Source organism: Alosa pseudoharengus, unplaced genomic scaffold, assembly GCF_046254945.1.
Source record: "Alosa pseudoharengus isolate Yale_2024_CS ecotype anadromous, Long Island Sound unplaced genomic scaffold, YU_APseudo_1.1 YU_APseudo_1.1_scf_1, whole genome shotgun sequence".
Lineage (NCBI taxonomy): Eukaryota > Metazoa > Chordata > Actinopteri > Clupeiformes > Clupeidae > Alosa > Alosa pseudoharengus.
The window spans coordinates 42,186,858-42,206,977 of record NW_027468564.1 but is presented as its reverse complement, the minus strand read 5'-3'; the positions used below and the strand labels follow the sequence as shown (position 1 = coordinate 42,206,977).

General features: G+C 42.3%; 2 protein-coding genes across 2 annotated transcripts in view; one reads left to right on the top strand and one right to left on the bottom strand.

The window, feature by feature from the left end:
* Nucleotides 1–14,333: 14,333 nt before the first annotated feature.
* On the bottom strand, nt 14,334–15,219 carry map1lc3c (microtubule-associated protein 1 light chain 3 gamma). The gene is made up of 4 exons (XM_076280219.1): nt 15,162–15,219; nt 15,026–15,081; nt 14,820–14,926; nt 14,334–14,550 (listed from the first exon to the last, which is right to left on the bottom strand). The coding sequence occupies exons 1-4, from the start codon at nt 15,217–15,219 to the stop codon at nt 14,334–14,336; spliced, it is 438 nt and encodes a 145-aa protein (XP_076136334.1).
* Nucleotides 15,220–18,016: 2,797 nt separating this feature from the next.
* Nucleotides 18,017–20,120, top strand: part of strn (striatin, calmodulin binding protein) — a 64,622-nt gene continuing 62,518 nt past the window's right edge. The window contains exon 1 of the mRNA XM_076280206.1: nt 18,017–18,238. Within this exon, the coding sequence (XP_076136321.1) occupies nt 18,017–18,238 (222 nt within the window). The remainder of the gene's footprint in view (nt 18,239–20,120) is intronic.

The following is a 20,120-nucleotide window of genomic DNA, read 5'->3' as shown; positions in this document are numbered from 1 at the left end:
ACAGCTCTTCTGCTGCAGTTCCTCATCATCATTTGTTAGCTCTTCTGCTGCAGTTCCTCATCATCATTTGACAGCTCTTCTGCTGCAGTTCCTCATCATCATTTGTTTAGACAGCTCTTCTGCTGCAGTTCCTCATCATCATTAGACAGCTCTTCTGCTGCAGTTCCTCATCATCATTTGACAGCTCTTCTGCTGCAGTTCCTCATCATCATTTGTTAGCTCTTCTGCTGCAGTTCCTCATCATCATTTGACAGCTCTTCTGCTGCAGTTCCTCATCATCATTTGTTAGCTCTTCTGCTGCAGTTCCTCATCATCATTTGACAGCTCTTCTGCTGCAGTTCCTCATCATCATTTGTCAGCTCTTCTGCTGCAGTTCCTCATCATCATTTGTTAGCTCTTCTGCTGCAGTTCCTCATCATCATTTGACAGCTCTTCTGCTGCAGTTCCTCATCATCATTTGTTTAGACAGCTCTTCTGCTGCAGTTCCTCATCATCATTAGACAGCTCTTCTGCTGCAGTTCCTCATCATCATTTGACAGCTCTTCTGCTGCAGTTCCTCATCATCATTTGTTAGCTCTTCTGCTGCAGTTCCTCATCATCATTTGACAGCTCTTCTGCTGCAGTTCCTCATCATCATTTGTCAGCTCTTCTGCTGCAGTTCCTCATCATCATTTGTCAGCTCTTCTGCTGCAGTTCCTCATCATCATTTGTCAGCTCTTCTGCTGCAGTTCCTCATCATCATTTGTCAGCTCTTCTGCTGCAGTTCCTCATCATCATTAGACAGCTCTTCTGCTGCAGTTCCTCATCATCATTTGTTTAGACAGCTCTTCTGCTGCAGTTCCTCATCATCATTTGTCAGCTCTTCTGCTGCAGTTCCTCATCATCATTTGTCAGCTCTTCTGCTGCAGTTCCTCATCATCATTTGTCAGCTCTTCTGCTGCAGTTCCTCATCATCATTTGACAGCTCTTCTGCTGCAGTTCCTCATCATCATTTGTTAGCTCTTCTGCTGCAGTTCCTCATCATCATTTGACAGCTCTTCTGCTGCAGTTCCTCATCATCATTTGTTAGCTCTTCTGCTGCAGTTCCTCATCATCATTTGTTTAGACAGCTCTTCTGCTGCAGTTCCTCATCATCATTTGACAGCTCTTCTGCTGCAGTTCCTCATCATCATTTGTTTAGACAGCTCTTCTGCTGCAGTTCCTCATCATCATTAGACAGCTCTTCTGCTGCAGTTCCTCATCATCATTTGTCAGCTCTTCTGCTGCAGTTCCTCATCATCATTAGTCAGCTCTTCTGCTGCAGTTCCTCATCATCATTTGTTAGCTCTTCTGCTGCAGTTCCTCATCATCATTTGTTTAGACAGCTCTTCTGCTGCAGTTCCTCATCATCATTAGACAGCTCTTCTGCTGCAGTTCCTCATCATCATTTGACAGCTCTTCTGCTGCAGTTCCTCATCATCATTTGTTAGCTCTTCTGCTGCAGTTCCTCATCATCATTTGACAGCTCTTCTGCTGCAGTTCCTCATCATCATTTGTTTAGACAGCTCTTCTGCTGCAGTTCCTCATCATCATTAGACAGCTCTTCTGCTGCAGTTCCTCATCATCATTAGACAGCTCTTCTGCTGCAGTTCCTCATCATCATTTGTTTAGACAGCTCTTCTGCTGCAGTTCCTCATCATCATTTGTCAGCTCTTCTGCTGCAGTTCCTCATCATCATTTGTTTAGACAGCTCTTCTGCTGCAGTTCCTCATCATCATTAGACAGCTCTTCTGCTGCAGTTCCTCATCATCATTAGACAGCTCTTCTGCTGCAGTTCCTCAACATCATTTGTTTAGACAGCTCTTCTGCTGCAGTTCCTCATCATCATTTGTCAGCTCTTCTGCTGCAGTTCCTCATCATCATTTGTTTAGACAGCTCTTCTGCTGCAGTTCCTCATCATCATTAGACAGCTCTTCTGCTGCAGTTCCTCATCATCATTAGACAGCTCTTCTGCTGCAGTTCCTCATCATCATTAGACAGCTCTTCTGCTGCAGTTCCTCATCATCATTAGTCAGCTCTTCTGCTGCAGTTCCTCATCATCATTTGTCAGCTCTTCTGCTGCAGTTCCTCATCATCATTAGACAGCTCTTCTGCTGCAGTTCCTCATCATCATTAGTCAGCTCTTCTGCTGCAGTTCCTCATCATCATTAGTCAGCTCTTCTGCTGCAGTTCCTCATCATCATTAGTCAGCTCTTCTGCTGCAGTTCCTCATCATCATTAGTCAGCTCATCTGCTGCAGTTCCTCATCATCATTAGACAGCTCTTCTGCTGCAGTTCCTCATCATCATTTGTTAGCTCTTCTGCTGCAGTTCCTCATCATCATTTGTTTAGACAGCTCTTCTGCTGCAGTTCCTCATCATCATTAGACAGCTCTTCTGCTGCAGTTCCTCATCATCATTTGACAGCTCTTCTGCTGCAGTTCCTCATCATCATTTGTTAGCTCTTCTGCTGCAGTTCCTCATCATCATTTGACAGCTCTTCTGCTGCAGTTCCTCATCATCATTTGTTTAGACAGCTCTTCTGCTGCAGTTCCTCATCATCATTAGACAGCTCTTCTGCTGCAGTTCCTCATCATCATTTGACAGCTCTTCTGCTGCAGTTCCTCATCATCATTTGTTAGCTCTTCTGCTGCAGTTCCTCATCATCATTTGACAGCTCTTCTGCTGCAGTTCCTCATCATCATTTGTTAGCTCTTCTGCTGCAGTTCCTCATCATCATTTGACAGCTCTTCTGCTGCAGTTCCTCATCATCATTTGTCAGCTCTTCTGCTGCAGTTCCTCATCATCATTTGTTAGCTCTTCTGCTGCAGTTCCTCATCATCATTTGACAGCTCTTCTGCTGCAGTTCCTCATCATCATTAGACAGCTCTTCTGCTGCAGTTCCTCATCATCATTTGACAGCTCTTCTGCTGCAGTTCCTCATCATCATTTGTTAGCTCTTCTGCTGCAGTTCCTCATCATCATTTGACAGCTCTTCTGCTGCAGTTCCTCATCATCATTTGTCAGCTCTTCTGCTGCAGTTCCTCATCATCATTTGTCAGCTCTTCTGCTGCAGTTCCTCATCATCATTAGACAGCTCTTCTGCTGCAGTTCCTCATCATCATTTGTTTAGACAGCTCTTCTGCTGCAGTTCCTCATCATCATTTGTCAGCTCTTCTGCTGCAGTTCCTCATCATCATTTGTCAGCTCTTCTGCTGCAGTTCCTCATCATCATTTGACAGCTCTTCTGCTGCAGTTCCTCATCATCATTTGTTAGCTCTTCTGCTGCAGTTCCTCATCATCATTTGACAGCTCTTCTGCTGCAGTTCCTCATCATCATTTGTTAGCTCTTCTGCTGCAGTTCCTCATCATCATTTGTTTAGACAGCTCTTCTGCTGCAGTTCCTCATCATCATTTGACAGCTCTTCTGCTGCAGTTCCTCATCATCATTTGTTTAGACAGCTCTTCTGCTGCAGTTCCTCATCATCATTAGACAGCTCTTCTGCTGCAGTTCCTCATCATCATTTGTCAGCTCTTCTGCTGCAGTTCCTCATCATCATTAGTCAGCTCTTCTGCTGCAGTTCCTCATCATCATTTGTTAGCTCTTCTGCTGCAGTTCCTCATCATCATTTGTTTAGACAGCTCTTCTGCTGCAGTTCCTCATCATCATTAGACAGCTCTTCTGCTGCAGTTCCTCATCATCATTTGACAGCTCTTCTGCTGCAGTTCCTCATCATCATTTGTTAGCTCTTCTGCTGCAGTTCCTCATCATCATTTGACAGCTCTTCTGCTGCAGTTCCTCATCATCATTTGTTTAGACAGCTCTTCTGCTGCAGTTCCTCATCATCATTAGACAGCTCTTCTGCTGCAGTTCCTCATCATCATTTGACAGCTCTTCTGCTGCAGTTCCTCATCATCATTTGTTAGCTCTTCTGCTGCAGTTCCTCATCATCATTTGACAGCTCTTCTGCTGCAGTTCCTCATCATCATTTGTCAGCTCTTCTGCTGCAGTTCCTCATCATCATTAGACAGCTCTTCTGCTGCAGTTCCTCATCATCATTTGTTTAGACAGCTCTTCTGCTGCAGTTCCTCATCATCATTTGTCAGCTCTTCTGCTACAGTTCCTCATCATCATTTGTCAGCTCTTCTGCTGCAGTTCCTCATCATCATTTGTCCGCTCTTCTGCTACAGTTCCTCATCATCATTTGTCAGCTCTTCTGCTGCAGTTCCTCATCATCATTTGTTAGCTCTTCTGCTGCAGTTCCTCATCATCATTAGACAGCTCTTCTGCTGCAGTTCCTCATCATCATTTGTCAGCTCTTCTGCTGCAGTTCCTCATCATCATTAGTCAGCTCTTCTGCTGCAGTTCCTCATCATCATTAGACAGCTCTTCTGCTGCAGTTCCTCATCATCATTTGTCAGCTCTTCTGCTGCAGTTCCTCATCATCATTTGTTTAGACAGCTCTTCTGCTGCAGTTCCTCATCATCATTTGTCAGCTCTTCTGCTACAGTTCCTCATCATCATTTGTCAGCTCTTCTGCTGCAGTTCCTCATCATCATTTGTCAGCTCTTCTGCTACAGTTCCTCATCATCATTTGTCAGCTCTTCTGCTGCAGTTCCTCATCATCATTTGTTAGCTCTTCTGCTGCAGTTCCTCATCATCATTTGACAGCTCTTCTGCTGCAGTTCCTCATCATCATTTGTCAGCTCTTCTGCTGCAGTTCCTCATCATCATTTGTCAGCTCTTCTGCTGCAGTTCCTCATCATCATTTGTTAGCTCTTCTGCTGCAGTTCCTCATCATCATTTGTCAACGCTGTTGTTTCATACTTTGTTTCCACAACTGGCTGGATTACTCTTTGTCACGGCCCTAGTGTGTTTTGGTCGTCTGTCTCTGTGTTTTGCCTTTGCCCTTGTTTAGGTCCCACCTGCTGCTGATTGTTTAGGTCCCACCTGCTGCTGATTGCTGGAAAGGGAGTTCCTAATTGAGGTTGATTGACAGCCCTTAAAAGACCCAAGATGGCATTAGTTCAGTGCCTTTGAGCCCGCCAGCATCCACGGTTGTGTGAGAGCCGTGGATGGCTGTGTGTATTGTGTTTATGTTGTGTATTGTCCTGAGCTGTTGTCATGCTGTGTGATCTTGACCAGCTCATTTTTAGATTACTACGGTGGTAGTGTGTGCCGAGTGCGGCAATTACTCCCAGTGGGGAGTGGCTACGATGTAGCAAAATACTGGCCTAGTGTGGCCAGGGTGTGCCGGGTTCGGCAAGACTACTCCCAGTGGGGAGGTTAGTGTTTGTATGTTTATGTGTTTGTTTGTTACTATTTGGTTTAGGCCTAGCCGTCTTCATAGCCTACTTTAGTGTGATTGTCTGTTTGAACTTTTATTTTGATTTATCAATAAACCGGTCATCTCAATCATTTACTTCCTTGTTTGTGTTTACTGTTCTCCTTTATTTAAGTTAACTAGTTACGCAGCCATATGCCCCTAGGCATTTTAACATCTAGGCGTAACATCTTGCTTAACATTAAACACTTCAAAAACAGTTTGCATGTACTTTTCTTCACGAAAAAGTACTGCTCAACAGCCTGACATAGTTGTTCAAAGGGTCAAAAACTCCAAGTAGTAGATGATTTTAAATACTTAGGGGTCATTGTTGACTCAAATCTCAAAAAAACATATCAAAAAAGTAAATGAAAGAGTTAAAAGAAATCTCTTTAATTTTAAGCTGATTAGAAATAAGATGACTACAGAGGCAGCTATACTTTATTTCCATTCTATGATTTTAACACACATCTCATATTGCTTGACCACCTGGTCTCAAGCAAATGCAACCACCATGTCATTAATGTATAAAGTATATAAACAAGCAATGAAAATTCTGGACAAAAAATCGTACAGTTACCATCACTGTACTATCATACAGAAGTGTGGTTTATTTACCTTGGACAATTTTATTTTATTTTCAAACACCTGTTTATTTTTTTAAATTATCAATAATCCCCTTAAACAATTTGTGAGCCTTTGTAGACCCACAAGTAACATAAGGACCACAAGAGCATCATCTAGGGGGGATTGCACAAGTGTGTTTAGGCATTCCACCTTTGGCCAAACCGCTTTCTCAGTGAAAACCTCAGAGTTGTGGAATAGCATCCCTGTCATTATTAGACAAAGCACCACATTCACCTCCTTTAAATTAGGACTTAAGAAATGGTTGAAAGCAAACCAACGTTGTGAACATTTCTAGTCATTGATTCTTGTCTCTGTGTTTATGTTCATCTTATTTCATGTTTTTATTTCCCATCTCATTACTCAATTTTATTACTCTGTACATATCACTGTGATGTGTGTGTTGGGTCATTGTCCCCACTCATTCATTTTGTCTTTTAATTTGATTAACATCAATCCACCATAATCCACTATACGTTTTGTTTGTCGAATGTATCTAATTTCTCCTCAAGGTCATCCTGCTGCCAGCGCTGCGGGTCCTCCTGTGTCAGTAGACAACCCTAGGGGGTCTTTTCCGTGGCATATTAAAAGAACACGATATATACCCTTCTCATTTCTGTGCATGCAGTAACTCAGTCTGAAGCATCCATCATTAGCATAGATTAGCAAAGCTCATAGAGGTGGGCAATTCCAACTAGCTATGTTCCAACTATCTCCCAAAAGTGAGCGTAAACCTTTCAACATTTTTGTTGGAAAAAAATGGCAAATGTTTTTAGTTCTAATCTGTAAACAAGTAACGAGACAGCATCCACAAATGGCCACCAATGTTTAATGTATGAAATATGTTTATTTACAAATTATTTGTTTATATTAATATGTTTAATAAGTTTGAACTCAACATACCACTTACCCTCTCCTTACCACTGACCTTCCCAAATATCAGAAATCTTTCACCAGGATCATCAAAGACTCATAAGCCAACATCAAAACATAAACACTTGGTATAAGGTACAGCTCTCGCCTTCTTTAGATCAAGTTGTGTAGCATATTCACTACTTTAATGGAGATACCTACGGTTGAGTGTGTAAGTCTCTCTCTCTTTCTCTCTCTCCCTCTCTCTTTCTCTCACTTCTTATTTTTTTCTCTCCATCTTTGCCCTTCCTCCATGTCTCCACGTTTTTGTCACTCTTCTTATCTCCCTTTCCTCCTCAATCTCTCTCAGTTAAGCCCGTATATCTCTCTTGTAACTCTCTGTCTGTCTCCCACTGTTGCCCCCCCCACCCCCCTCTTCCTCTCCTCTCTCTCCCTAAATCTCTTTTCTCCCTCTCTCTGCAGTGCTCTCTCTTTCATCTTTTCTCTACATCTTTCATCCTTCTAAGTGCTCTCTCCATCTTTCCATCCCTCTCTCTCCATCCCTCTCTCCCTATCACTCTCTCTGCCTCTCTCTCCATCCCTCTCTCTCTCTCTCCATCTCTGACAGGCCCGTTGGCAGCTCGTTAATTGCCGCCTGGCACCAGCGAGCGAGGAGTGGGACGGGGCACAGGCACGGAGCAGCAGGTTACCCGTCACCTGTCAGACGACACACACACACACACACACACACACGGGCACACCAACACACACACACACACACACACACACACACACACAGGCACGCCAACACACACACACACACACACACACACACACACACACGGGCACACCAACACACACACACACACACACACACAGGCACGCCAACACACACACACACACACACACACACACACACGGGCTGCTGTGCTGAGACATGGCACATGGCACAATAGAGGACAAAGAGGACAAAGAGTTTGGTCCACTGACAGCGGAGAAAGAGGCGGGGAGGAAACTATTTAAGAGAGCAGGTGCAAAGTTTACAGGTGTTTACTGTGAGATAGTTGAGGATTGTTTACAGGACAGTGATGGGTGAAGCATTGTAAACAATGAGCACAACAGGGGTGAGGTTTGTGTAACAAATTGTGAGAACAATGATAAAACAGTTTGGGAAAACAGGCAGCAGACAATTGGACAAACTGACTAGATGAATGGTGAGTGGGTGTGATGATGTGTTGGTTTATAGCAGGGGTGGCCAACTAATTTCCCCAAGGGGCCACATGACGAACTAGGACTGTTGAGGAGGGCCGGACCCAAAATACCGAACTTAAGTCTGAACTCAATTCTGTTCAATTCTATTCTGTTCTTGTATAACATTAAGTAAATCATATGGTTTTGATTGCTACTCGTAAGAACATATGGAAAATGTAAGGGAGACAAAGGAAAAACGGCAATATTTAATCTATGTCCAGTAGGCTATTTAATCCTCATTCTCGAAAATGATGTTTTGACATTGACATTTTTTTTTCAGTTTTCAAAGACTGATATAAAAAAGTACTACAATATCTATATAATTAGGCTAGGTTATGAAAATGTGAAGGAGTCAGTACAACCATAACCCTGTGCCACATTTCCCATTTCATCAAAACTCAGCAATATTTCATCATTAAATCATTGCCATCATTAAATTAACTCTTTGCAGAATTAGACTGAAAATGTGGAGCAGACAATAGTAGGCTGTCATTAGTTAATCAACATGCACAAAGAAAACTATTTTGAAAATGTAGGCTATGTTTTTGCTTTAACTTTATGTACAAAACTGTGATTGGTCAACTCGCCCTGTGTGTTGAGCCGGCTGCTTCAAGCAACCTGTGGGTAGTAGCATCATACTAGTTCGCTAACATAAGCTTTGCAAATAAACTCAGACATATTTTGGTTACAATGACGGGGTTATCCGATTGTAAACTGTCTCTGCCAGTAACGTTTTGAAATTAACACTTCGTATCGCCAACGAGCAGCAGTAGGAGTTCGACATTCTAACAACCTTTGCGGTGGTGAGCGATGCAGACACAAGAGACACAAAACTTTGAAAGGTTTACGCCGACGTAAAGTCAACTGCATTGTGTCGACGCAGAAGCATACATTCTATTCACCAGCACATCAATGGCGGTGTTTACGTCGTATGCAACCACGCACAAATTTATGGGCGTACAAATAGCAGTCGCTTTCAAAATAAAAGCAACGATATTGATTTGCGTGCATTATCTCTATGCTAGGCTCTTGACTATTGTTTTTTCACGGACCTTACGCGGGCCGGTCAGGGAAAGCCAACGGGCCGGATGTGGCCCGCGGGCCGTATGTTGCCCATGGTTTATAGTAAACCTTATCTAACCTATGTGGACAAAAATCAATGAAGAAAAGTTAAAACCATACTGTACTTGCTGGAAAGATTTAGAAGCTTTTTAATGTTTGGTAAGTTCAGTAGAAAAACTATTCTGAAAGAAAACACATTCATTTTCATGAGTTGTAGTAAAAGATCGAAGATCGAAGATCTTCTGTGCACACAAAGTGTTTATTTGTTGATTAATTTCCTAAAATGTATATCAGTGAGTACTTCACCTTTACATTCAGTTCAAGGGCAGCCCCTCTGGCGGATGTCCCTGCAGTCAGCATGCCACTCAAACATTCCCTCAAAACTTGACATACTGTATTGTGCTCTGTGCTTTTTGACTAGCATCTCGATATGCCTCATACATAATAGTGAAAAAAGTGATGCACATACATTGTTGTTAAATGAAATGGATACATTGCAGCTAGCCTGAGCATTTCGCAACACACATGAATGTGTAAACAGGTATGAGGTGCTTCATAGCATAGAGAGAATAGAGAGAAACCCCTTTCACAAACCTTTGACCAATAGTCACCTTCAGGATCATTGATCAAACTTCTAAGACACTGGTGAGGGGAGATAAATACACCATGAAGCAAATGGTTGTCCTGGTGAATGATAGCCTGATGAGCCAGACCCACATGGTCTGGGAACTTACCATAAGCACTGCTCAATCCGAGGGGCGGGATAAACGGTTGTCTTTCAAATTTCCTCTGCACGCAATAGGATAGCGCTAACTCATGAATCCCATGCATTTTCCTACCAGCGGAGCTAGTTGGCTAGTTCAAACTTTTGCCAATTTAAAAAAAGCTTAACTCGAGTCGCGATTCAAAGACCGCTGTTCGCCACCACCATCCATCTTCATGTTTTCAAGTAAGGGATAATGTATAGAAAGCCGGTCATTACTGGGAAAATAAGTCCCGACAGGGCGAACCGGACCCCGAACCGCAGCGGAGGGGTCTTGTTCCGCCCTGAAGGGACTTATTTTCACAGTAATGACCGGCGTTCTATACATTATCCCGCTTATTATACGGCTACTTGCCAAAACGAAATAATAAACTCCCCACGATATCACTTTAGCCTACATAATCTAGCCTATTTGTTACCGTTCATCGTGGCATTTGCTGAGAAACAAATAGTTCGCAACAACACACGCTGCTGAACTTGAATCAAACATTTTTTAGAACACAGCTGATCAACCGACTGCTTTCACGTTTGAATGAAGTTCCAGTCCTTGCGTAGTGATATGAAAGACGTATCAGAAGCACAAAACCCATTGCCATTGACAGCGGTAATTATATGTTTGCAGCGGTAATTACATGAATATATCTTAACGCTAGAACTTTGGGAAATCCCATTCAAGTCAATGGAGCGTTCTACTAGCATTGTGAAGAGCCGTGTAATAAGTATAGGAAATTCACGCGGAACCGTCGTCGTCTCTATACACGATTTGATTGGCCTGATAGAAGTTTCATTTTTTCCAGCTCGCAAACCAACGAAGAGTTGCTAGACTAGGTTAATGGTTGCTAAGAAACATAAGCCTACCTAATAGTGCATGACATTTGTTTTTTTTTTTCATTTTGTTCAACTTTGTTCAGAACAAACCAAAGTCATCAAAAACATTAGTTAGTGATTGATTTGGATGGTCTATGACAGATGTAGTCAGTACTATGAATAATTTCTGAGTTCGGGCATGGTTGTGTATTTCTTTGGAACTGAGTAAATAACTGCATTTAAAACCTTCATTTACAAGATTCCTACACCTCTGAAATGATTTGGTAAGAGGATAATAGACCAATTTAAGTTTAATTTCACTGCAAGTTACGCCCCGGCTGGAAGTCATAAGTCAATGAACCTTTCAATTGAGGAGGGTCTAGTGTCAACGAGGCTTGCTTGCTTGATTACTTGCTTGGTGACTGTTGATGACTGTTAGAAAGTGCAGAACCTCAAATAAGCTTTGGAAAGATGAATTAAAAACTTTAAATATTTTTTGTTTATTCTGACACTACCTCTGCACTGTCATTCTCTGTGTTGTTACTCAGCCATAAATCAAAGTGTTCAATGCAGAACATGTATAGAACAGAGACAAACAGTCAGACTATGGCTTGGCAGAGACCTTTCCATAACAGACATGTTATGCAGACACACCTGAAAGCCATTCACATTCTCATACATCCTATATTCTTCACAACACATGCCGGCCACAGCCTTGTGCATGAGATTAAAAGTAAATTGCATTCTATTGGGACGTTTCCCCAAACGGTTTCTCTGGCTGTCTAAAAAAATTCATTTTACTCTCCTCTTATGACACATTGCTGCCTGTTGCCCTTTAAGCAATGCAAATGGCACACTCAATTACTCCATTAATCTGAAGGACTCTGTGTGTGTGTGTACATTTTGATGTGCCAAAACACAAAAGGGCATTTACGTAGTCCTTCCCTTCATCATATGACAAGTCACCATATGGCACCTCTCTGCCCTGTTTTTTTCCTGCCTCTCTCTCTCCTCAGCGTAGAAGCAATCTATCCATTTAATGTAGGCTCAGAAGCTCTGCAGTCCCCTAGTAAGGAGTGCGGAGAGGCGTACTCTGTGGACATCATAAATCTAGAGGACAGGACTCTTAAATTTACTCGGCGGCCATAACATCTGGACGGGTATTGAACTGCGTTGGCTAGCGCGTGGTCAGGCTGCATCAATACAGGCTGAGAGGTGGAGAAGACGGGGCAACGACATCGCTCTGCACCTGCTGTCAAAGCACAGCTCAAGAGCTCCCCCTGCAGGATTATTTTAAGTACTTTGAAATTACTGGGAACATATACTGTATAGGCTTGGGCCTGGTCTGTTTTAGCAGTGCAGTTGGATCATGCTATTAGAACGGGCCTAAAATCATGAAAATAAAATAGAAATTGCCCATGTAACAAAAAAGCTAATTTGCCAAAAAAAAAAGTGTTTTGTAGCCATACAGCATGCAGAGCTTTTCCCTCGGTTTTTGCCTGTGCTGTAGGCTAGTTCCTTTATCTCGCACCTGACGAGGTTTGTAGTGCACACACTTCCTCTATTAATCACATAATCAGAGAAATGATATGATCATATAGATATAGATTAATATTAGTAGCCTACAATCTGTTCAGACTTGGTAGGTCTAAAGGCTGTATATTTTGGGTGGTGCACATTTCTAAAACAAAGAAAGGAGGTAGCCAACCGTTACCATTTCCCCCTACTGCAGGTCTGTGCCTAATATTAGGGCCAAAAATGTCAATTTTTCTGTCCTGACACATCTGTTACACTTTGAAAAACACTTAATTGTTGCAATTTCTTTGCATTTCAAAGTTGCCCATCCCAACACTCATGTACAGGTTGAGGGCCAAATTCTGAGGTTAAAAACTTTTTTTTTGAAATAGCTACAAATAACTGCAATAATGCATGCATAACCATCACAATAATTGTATAAGCAATATTTAAATACAAAATATGAAATAAATATGACTATTTTATTACAAATGTATACATCCCAGGGAGTCATGTCACTGGTGTTACTGCACAAATAAAACTTATTTCGAAATACAAGTAATCATACTAATGACACTACTGGACTTCCTCTGAAGCTCCAGAAAGGCACGTGTTAAATCCACAGCCTCATTCATCAGACATTTTAGCATTTATCTCATTTCGTATTGCAGCTCTTAGTCAGTCACTGGTATGACCTTCTTAACTCTATAGGGAAATGAAAGAAAATAGAATACAAATGGATTCAATGGCATATTATAGCCAGTCTAGCCTGGCTAACCTTTTTTTTATTCCCTATAGCAGCCATTTTGTAAAATTCACTGTGTAGAAATGTCACTGGCATTACTATTTGGTAACACCAGTGACAACTTACCCTCGACAAAGACGTAAAGTAACACCAGTGACTTATAGAAGTTATGTGAAACTTTAAATACATGAACAATTAAAAACAAATGATTAAGCTGTCCTTATGTGTATTCTTACAGCAAATTACTTCAGTAACAATGTGGTCTAAGTTTAAATGTAAAAAAATATTCATTTTTTTTTGCCATGCAAAAATCAGACGTTTCTGTTGAAAGACTCATTACTCAGTTTTACCAGAGAACGTCTAAAAAGGGCTCTGGTTTTACTAAGAGAAACATCTGCACGCCCACTACTGAAAACACCTGGACATCCGGTCCATGGAGGGTCATGGGGCATGTTTGTGATGAAATAGGCAGTCATTTGAAATCCATCAGTGTCAACAAAAGCCCAAGACTAGGAAACTGCAGTCGAAATTCGCAAGTTTGACTGACATTTGTGTTAAACAAACTTGAATATTTTATTAGACATTGACATACCTGTCAACACTCCCGTTTTTGCCGGGTTCTCCCGTATTTCAAGGTCATCTCCCGGCACCCTCCCGTTTTGTTATTTCTCCCGGAAAACTCCCGTATTTTACATGGCCTTCAAACTTCATTTTAAAATCATTGATCCATTCATTTCTATTAGTCTGACATCTCCCAGATTGCGTATGAAATACACCCTACACATACAATCACTTACTTTCAATTTCAACCGTTTTGTCATAGGGTTAAAACCTGGCAACCCAAAACCCAAATAAGGCAGCGGGTGCTGACTGCGCAGTGCGCAGCCTGAATCTCGTAAGCAAGCAGGCTAGTTGAATGGCCTACTCTAGAACTAGCTGTTGTGAAATTGTTGGTAATTTAATTGATTAACACATCACAAACTGTTATTGATACACTGAACTTGTGTCCTCGGAACCAAATCAGACAGCAAGCAGCTTTGGAAGTAGGCTGCAGGCAGGCAGCTGGTGGATATATAAATGGCATGCATAAGGTAATGGTAAGGTTAAAGCAACGACCGAAATGCAGTGTTGAAAGGTGTCTCCCCCTACTGGCTATGAGGAGAACACTTTATGTAGATAACGCTGATAAGTTGGACCCTACAGGCCCAAAGGGCGACTTGGGGGGTGGGGGATGTTTGTTATTTTTTGGAAAACAATTAATTTATTAGCCACATTTACATTATTAAAACGACAACAGTGTAGACAGACAATACATAGATCCAGCTGATGGTTACACTTAAAAAAAAAAAAAAAAAATCCTCTCCAGAGGCCAATTATAACGAAGCCTTGATACCGGAGGCGTCTCCGGTTCGACCAGCAACACTTGGGTTATGTCCAAACATTTCTTGGGAAGCGTAGGTCATGTACAGAAAGCCATCCTCGTCCCTGTACTCTTTGTAGACTTGGGCCATGGTTAAGGACATGCTAGCAATGCCTTTGCTGTGCAGAAGCAGATAGAACGCTTGGCTTGGCATCAGAGTCATGCGGTTTCTGAAAAGAATATAATGGACGTGCGTGAAAATCTAAAAGCGCAACGGAAACATTTGTGTAGCCTCGGCTATAACTTAAACCACAGGTTACAAAGTTTAGCCATTACCGACAACATGTCATGTGTTATTTTTGCGTGAACCACTGTCAAGTTAGTAGCCCATGGGTTGAAATACCAGATCACAGTAGTAGTAGTAGCCCATGAGTTGAAATACCAGATCAGTAGTAGGCTAGTAGTAGCCCATGGGTTGCCATACCAGTAGGCTGCTCACCTCAAAATCGTGATAAACTGAGTCATTGTGAGCTCCTGGGGAACCAGAAACTTGGTCTTGTCTAAAGTCGGAAGATACTTCTCTCGCTGATACCTTTCAATTATGACCTTTAAACAAACAAATAAAAAATATCACTCATTATTCGGTTTGGCAAATTCTTAATTGACAACTTATCGCTGGCATGCACACAAGCCAAAATGACTCACCGGGATTTTGGTCGGGAATTTAGTGCGAATCCCAGCAACTTCTTGTTTTCTGACGGCTGTTGATAAAGCATTATATTACAAATAACCCACACATAGTCTGTTTACAAGTGATTCATCGTGAAAAGAGGTTATTCACCGAAGCTTTTCCGCTGTTTGAAAGGTTTGGGATGTTGGATGTTGTCGAAAGGAGGCATGCTGTTGCTGCTCCGTGTCCTACTCGTCTAGTTCTCACGACCTCTCACCCCGCTAAGCTTAGCTTGCTGTGGTGTTGGGAGAAATTAAATAGTATGACACCTCTGACGTAGACTTAGGCATGTACCAATGATCCCTATTCGTAGCCTTGGTACTTCTAACGGCGGTTAGGCCTAGTAAATACTACTACTACTAGGCCTAACTACTACTACTATTACTAGGCCTACAGATGATGAAGATGATGATGATAATAATAATAATAGTTGATTTAGTTGTGAAACATTCCTCCTTTTGTTTTCCTGATCATTACACAACTTTTCCAGCATTTTGTTACCCCCGTCCCAATTTTTTTTGAAACATGCTGCTAGTACCAAATTCAAAATTAACATATTTGCCATGAAATAGTGAAATTTGTCATGTTCAACATTTGATGTTGTCTGTGTCCTTTTTGAAACAAAATATGAGTTTAAGAGATTTGCAGATTATTACATTCTGTTTTTATTCACATTTTACACAACTTTTTCGGGGTTTGAGATCGTAAATCCTTTCTCAAAAACACTAGTCCTGCAGATTTGTCTTGCAGACACAGAGCACAAGAGATAGAATGAACAAGCATCTGTTTTGTAATGTTAAGCTTCTATTGTGTCATCTCCGTAAACGTTGACTATGGCAGTTTACATCAACATTTAGGTTATCTAGCCAAATAAGCATTACGTAAAACACATGGAAGAACCTTGCAAACACCACCAATAGCCTGGCATTGACAAATTGCTTGTGTGTTGTCTTTAGAAGATGCTTTAAATACTTTTCTTACTTTTTTGCAGAATGTTCCAACCTGGTTCACAGAGCTATGCATAGCCTGGATGCACTGGTGGGAAAGACAGGTATAGGCCTACCATTTGTCTGTCCTTCCAAAAGCAGAAAATGTTTTAAAGCAGGGGTTCTCAAACTTTTTCTTAACAATTAAGCATGTCATTTGTATTCTAGTTTGTTTTATTGGTGAAAAGGGCTGTCATCCTTAGCCTAGTTAATTATTTATTAAAATGATAAACCACTTAGGGGGCAGCCGTGGCCCACTCATTAGCACTCTGGACCTGTAACCGGAGGGTTGCCGGTTCGAGCCCCGACCAGTGGGAACGGCTGTAAGCACCCTTAAGCAAGGCACCTAACCCCTCACTGCTCCCCGCTGTTGTAGCAGGCAGCTCACTGCGCCGGGATTGTGTGCTTCACCTCACTGTGTGTTTCACTAATTCACGGATTGGGATAAATGCAGAGACCAAATTTCCCTCACGGGATCAAAAGAGTATTTATACTTATACTTATACTTTATAATTTAAAGCGAATTAACTTTTGGATCCCTTGGTTATGGGTCATGGACCCCACGTTGAGAACCAGTGCTTTAAAACAGCAGGAAGAGGCTGCTTCCAACACCATCAAGACACACACCTGAATTGACAATATCAGACAGACAACCAACCAAACATAAGTAAGTATAAGTATATACTCTTTTGATCCTGTGAGGGAAATTTGGTCTCTGCATTTATCCCAATCCGTGAATTAGTGAAACACACATGTGGGTCTTGAGGCCCAGGGTGAAAAAAGATGTTTCATCTGCTATCTAGAGATGTCTTTGCTCAGCCCACCATCCGTCTAGTACTCAAATCAACACTACTGACATTCAGGCACTAGGAAAAAAGGCTAATCATTACAGCTGCTCCTCTCTCTCTCTCTCTCTCTCTCTCTCTCTCTCTCTCTCTCTCTCTCTCTCTCTCTCTCTCTCTCTCTCTCTCTCTCACACACACACACACACACACACACACACACACAGAAAGAGAGAGAAAGAGAGAGAGTTTACACTGTTCTCTTATCTGTCTGGCTGTGAAACCATCAGATTAGGTGCCATTTGAAAAGTACAACACTATGTAGCTCCTATCCTCTAGTAGGCTACTAGTATTAGCAGATACATTGGTAACTCCTAGCTCTAGTCTCCTCTGCACATAGCCTAAATGTTATTCTATTGCAGTAGCTGTAGCTTTATAACTTAAATGTTAAAATGCTTATGTTAATAGCTTAAATGTTATTCTATTGCTATTGCTGTAGCTCTGTAGCTTAAATGTTAAAATTGTTAAATGTTAATAGCTTAAATGTTATTCTATTGCTTCTATTGAACAAATAGAAGCAATAACAAATCTAAATGCTTTTAATATAATAACAACAGCCTATTTTAGCCACTGATGCTATCACACAGACTCTTTTCTGTTTCTATTTTGACTAGATGTAGACCTACTGGGCCTGTAGCCTACTTTACAGTGATGTAAAGATCACCTGTCACTTAGGCCTACACTAGAGATGATGAACATACATTTCCATCTTTCAGATTTGAAGATCTAGTTGGCTATTAATGTTAGCCTATATTATTACATTTTTACAGCTGACCAGGCAAATGTTTTTGTATCATTTTTATCTTAGATCTAATTCAGTATGCACTGATTAATTTGCTTTTAGATGCCCTCCAATCTGATTGGTGATCTCCGTGTGAATGGGCCTTTGTGACCAATCCAAACCGAGGATGTTGACCAAACGCGGAGGGGGAAAAAATCTAGGCGTGCGTTTGGAGTTGACGTCACCGCATGACAAGACAACCAGACATGAGTTTGCATGCTCAGCACCAGAAGAGAGAGCTGCGAGAAGCGTGATACATTGTCCATTTTGTGCACATAGACGGATATACACCAAAGTGACAGGGGAGAAAATAGGCGACACAACTGGGCATTGAGACCTCCCGAACCTGGCCTGGCCATGGACGATCAGGCAGGGCCCGGAGTGTTCTTCAACAATAACAACAACTCGTTGATAGCCAGCGTCGTCGGTGGGAAAGCACCACAAACCGGCGACGGCGGGGGCGGTGAGGCGGCAAGGGCGCAGTACAGTATTCCGGGGATACTGCACTTTCTGCAGCACGAATGGGCCCGGTTTGAGGTCGAAAGAGCGCACTGGGAAGTGGAACGGGCAGAATTGCAGGTATGTATCCTATCCAGTAAACGGGGTTTGGTTTTAGATAACGGGGTGGCTGGAATGTGGCGAACATTCCATGGGGCTGGATGTTTTCCCTCTTGAGGGGCTTTTCATGTGCAGACTGCCTGCCAGTGCCACGGAGCTATGTGGTTAGCCGCGGCTAACAGGAATGACGTTTTGACATTAAGAAGTTGTGCCAGTTGTCTCTCGCTTTAACTTTTAATTCCCTCACTCAAACCCAAACCCCAACTGCGTTTCCGAGACTCATAATTTAAAACCAGCACATTTGTGTTTTATAGGGAGGCAAAGCTAGTTAACGTTAGCCTGTTAGCCTGGGTACCTTGTTTCAGACGTCCGTGATGGAATTCCAAAAATGTTCACGCTGCTGGAACTGTTTGACAAGCCCTGCGCCCCGCCCCCTGTTATTGAGGCACGACATGCAGCTGTAGGGGTTTTTGTCCTCAATCGCTCGAAGCATCGCTGCTTCACCTATATCCACAATCAGAACACATATATAAACCACTCTGTTATGGACTGCCTTGACCATGAAACACTTCCATAAAGAGCCAAACCTCATTATCCTGCGACGTAGGTTAATACAGGCAGCTGCAAAATGCACCAGACGAAGGTTCACTCTTGGCAGTCACGTTTAACTGAGCCATACCACTGTTTTTGTTTTGGGAAAACATGGCTATTGCAATACTATTACTTAAAGTTTTTAGACACAGGACCGGTCACTTCTCTTGAATGTAGAGAGGATTATAAAGAGGCACAGCTTGAACAAGCCCTTAAAAATGTGTTATCTAGGCCTACATCTTGATTCTTTAGCGTTACAGTAGTTTGTACCCTGGCTGGCTTCTGTTTGTGGCTGGGACTTCAAACACTTCTTATGGGATTTTCTCTTCCTTTGCCCTGGGACACATGTATCCTGGTTGTACCAGACACACACACACACACACACACACACACACACACACACACACACACACACACACACACACACACACTCACTGTCCATCACCATGTTTCTTTAAAGGCAAGGTCCTCGATCCTGGCCCAAGTTGGGCATTGTTGGAGCCTGAGCACCTGTTTCTTGTAGATTGGCTACAGTAGTCAATGGCTTGGAGCGAGGGACCCGCTTTGTGTTCTGGTTTAGCCTACAGCCAGCGGACCCAAGCAACCTGGGGGTCTGGGAGTGAGCTATGCTACATTTGTTTCCCTTGGCCTTGACTAACAGACTAATAAACTGTAAGAGTAAAAAAAAAAAAATATGAAACACTGAATCTCTGTTTCTGATTGGTCCTGGATAATTGAGGCACTCAGTAATTTATGGCTCACCTTAAATGAATGTGTGTGTTAGTGTGTGACACTTCAGAAGGCTGTGAGTTAGGGCGTTGTAACGCACACTGGTTTTTAAAAGGGCAGCGTCCTATTGGAGAAGGATCCAAACCAATGACGTGTATCCTCTTTTGGCATTTGTGCATCATTTGCTTTGAAGTGGCTGAGAGCAAATGAAGCCCAATACATACAGTACACACACACACACACACACACACACACACACACACACACACACACACACACACACACACACATACACACATACATACATACATACATACATACATACACACACACACACTGTACACACACTGTACACACAGACACAAACACACACGCCGATCTCATGTGCTTGATTATGACTTCTATTTGATGGAGATTAATGACTTATAATTCAGAGAAGCAACCACTTTTCTGTGTGTGTGTGTGTTGTGTGTGATGAATCTAGTTGCAGCTCTACTATGTTGCAGCTTTGGGGGTCTTCCTCGCTGTTGGTTGCACCCTGCCTCTTAATAGGGAGAGAGTGAGCTTTAGTGGCTCACCAGGG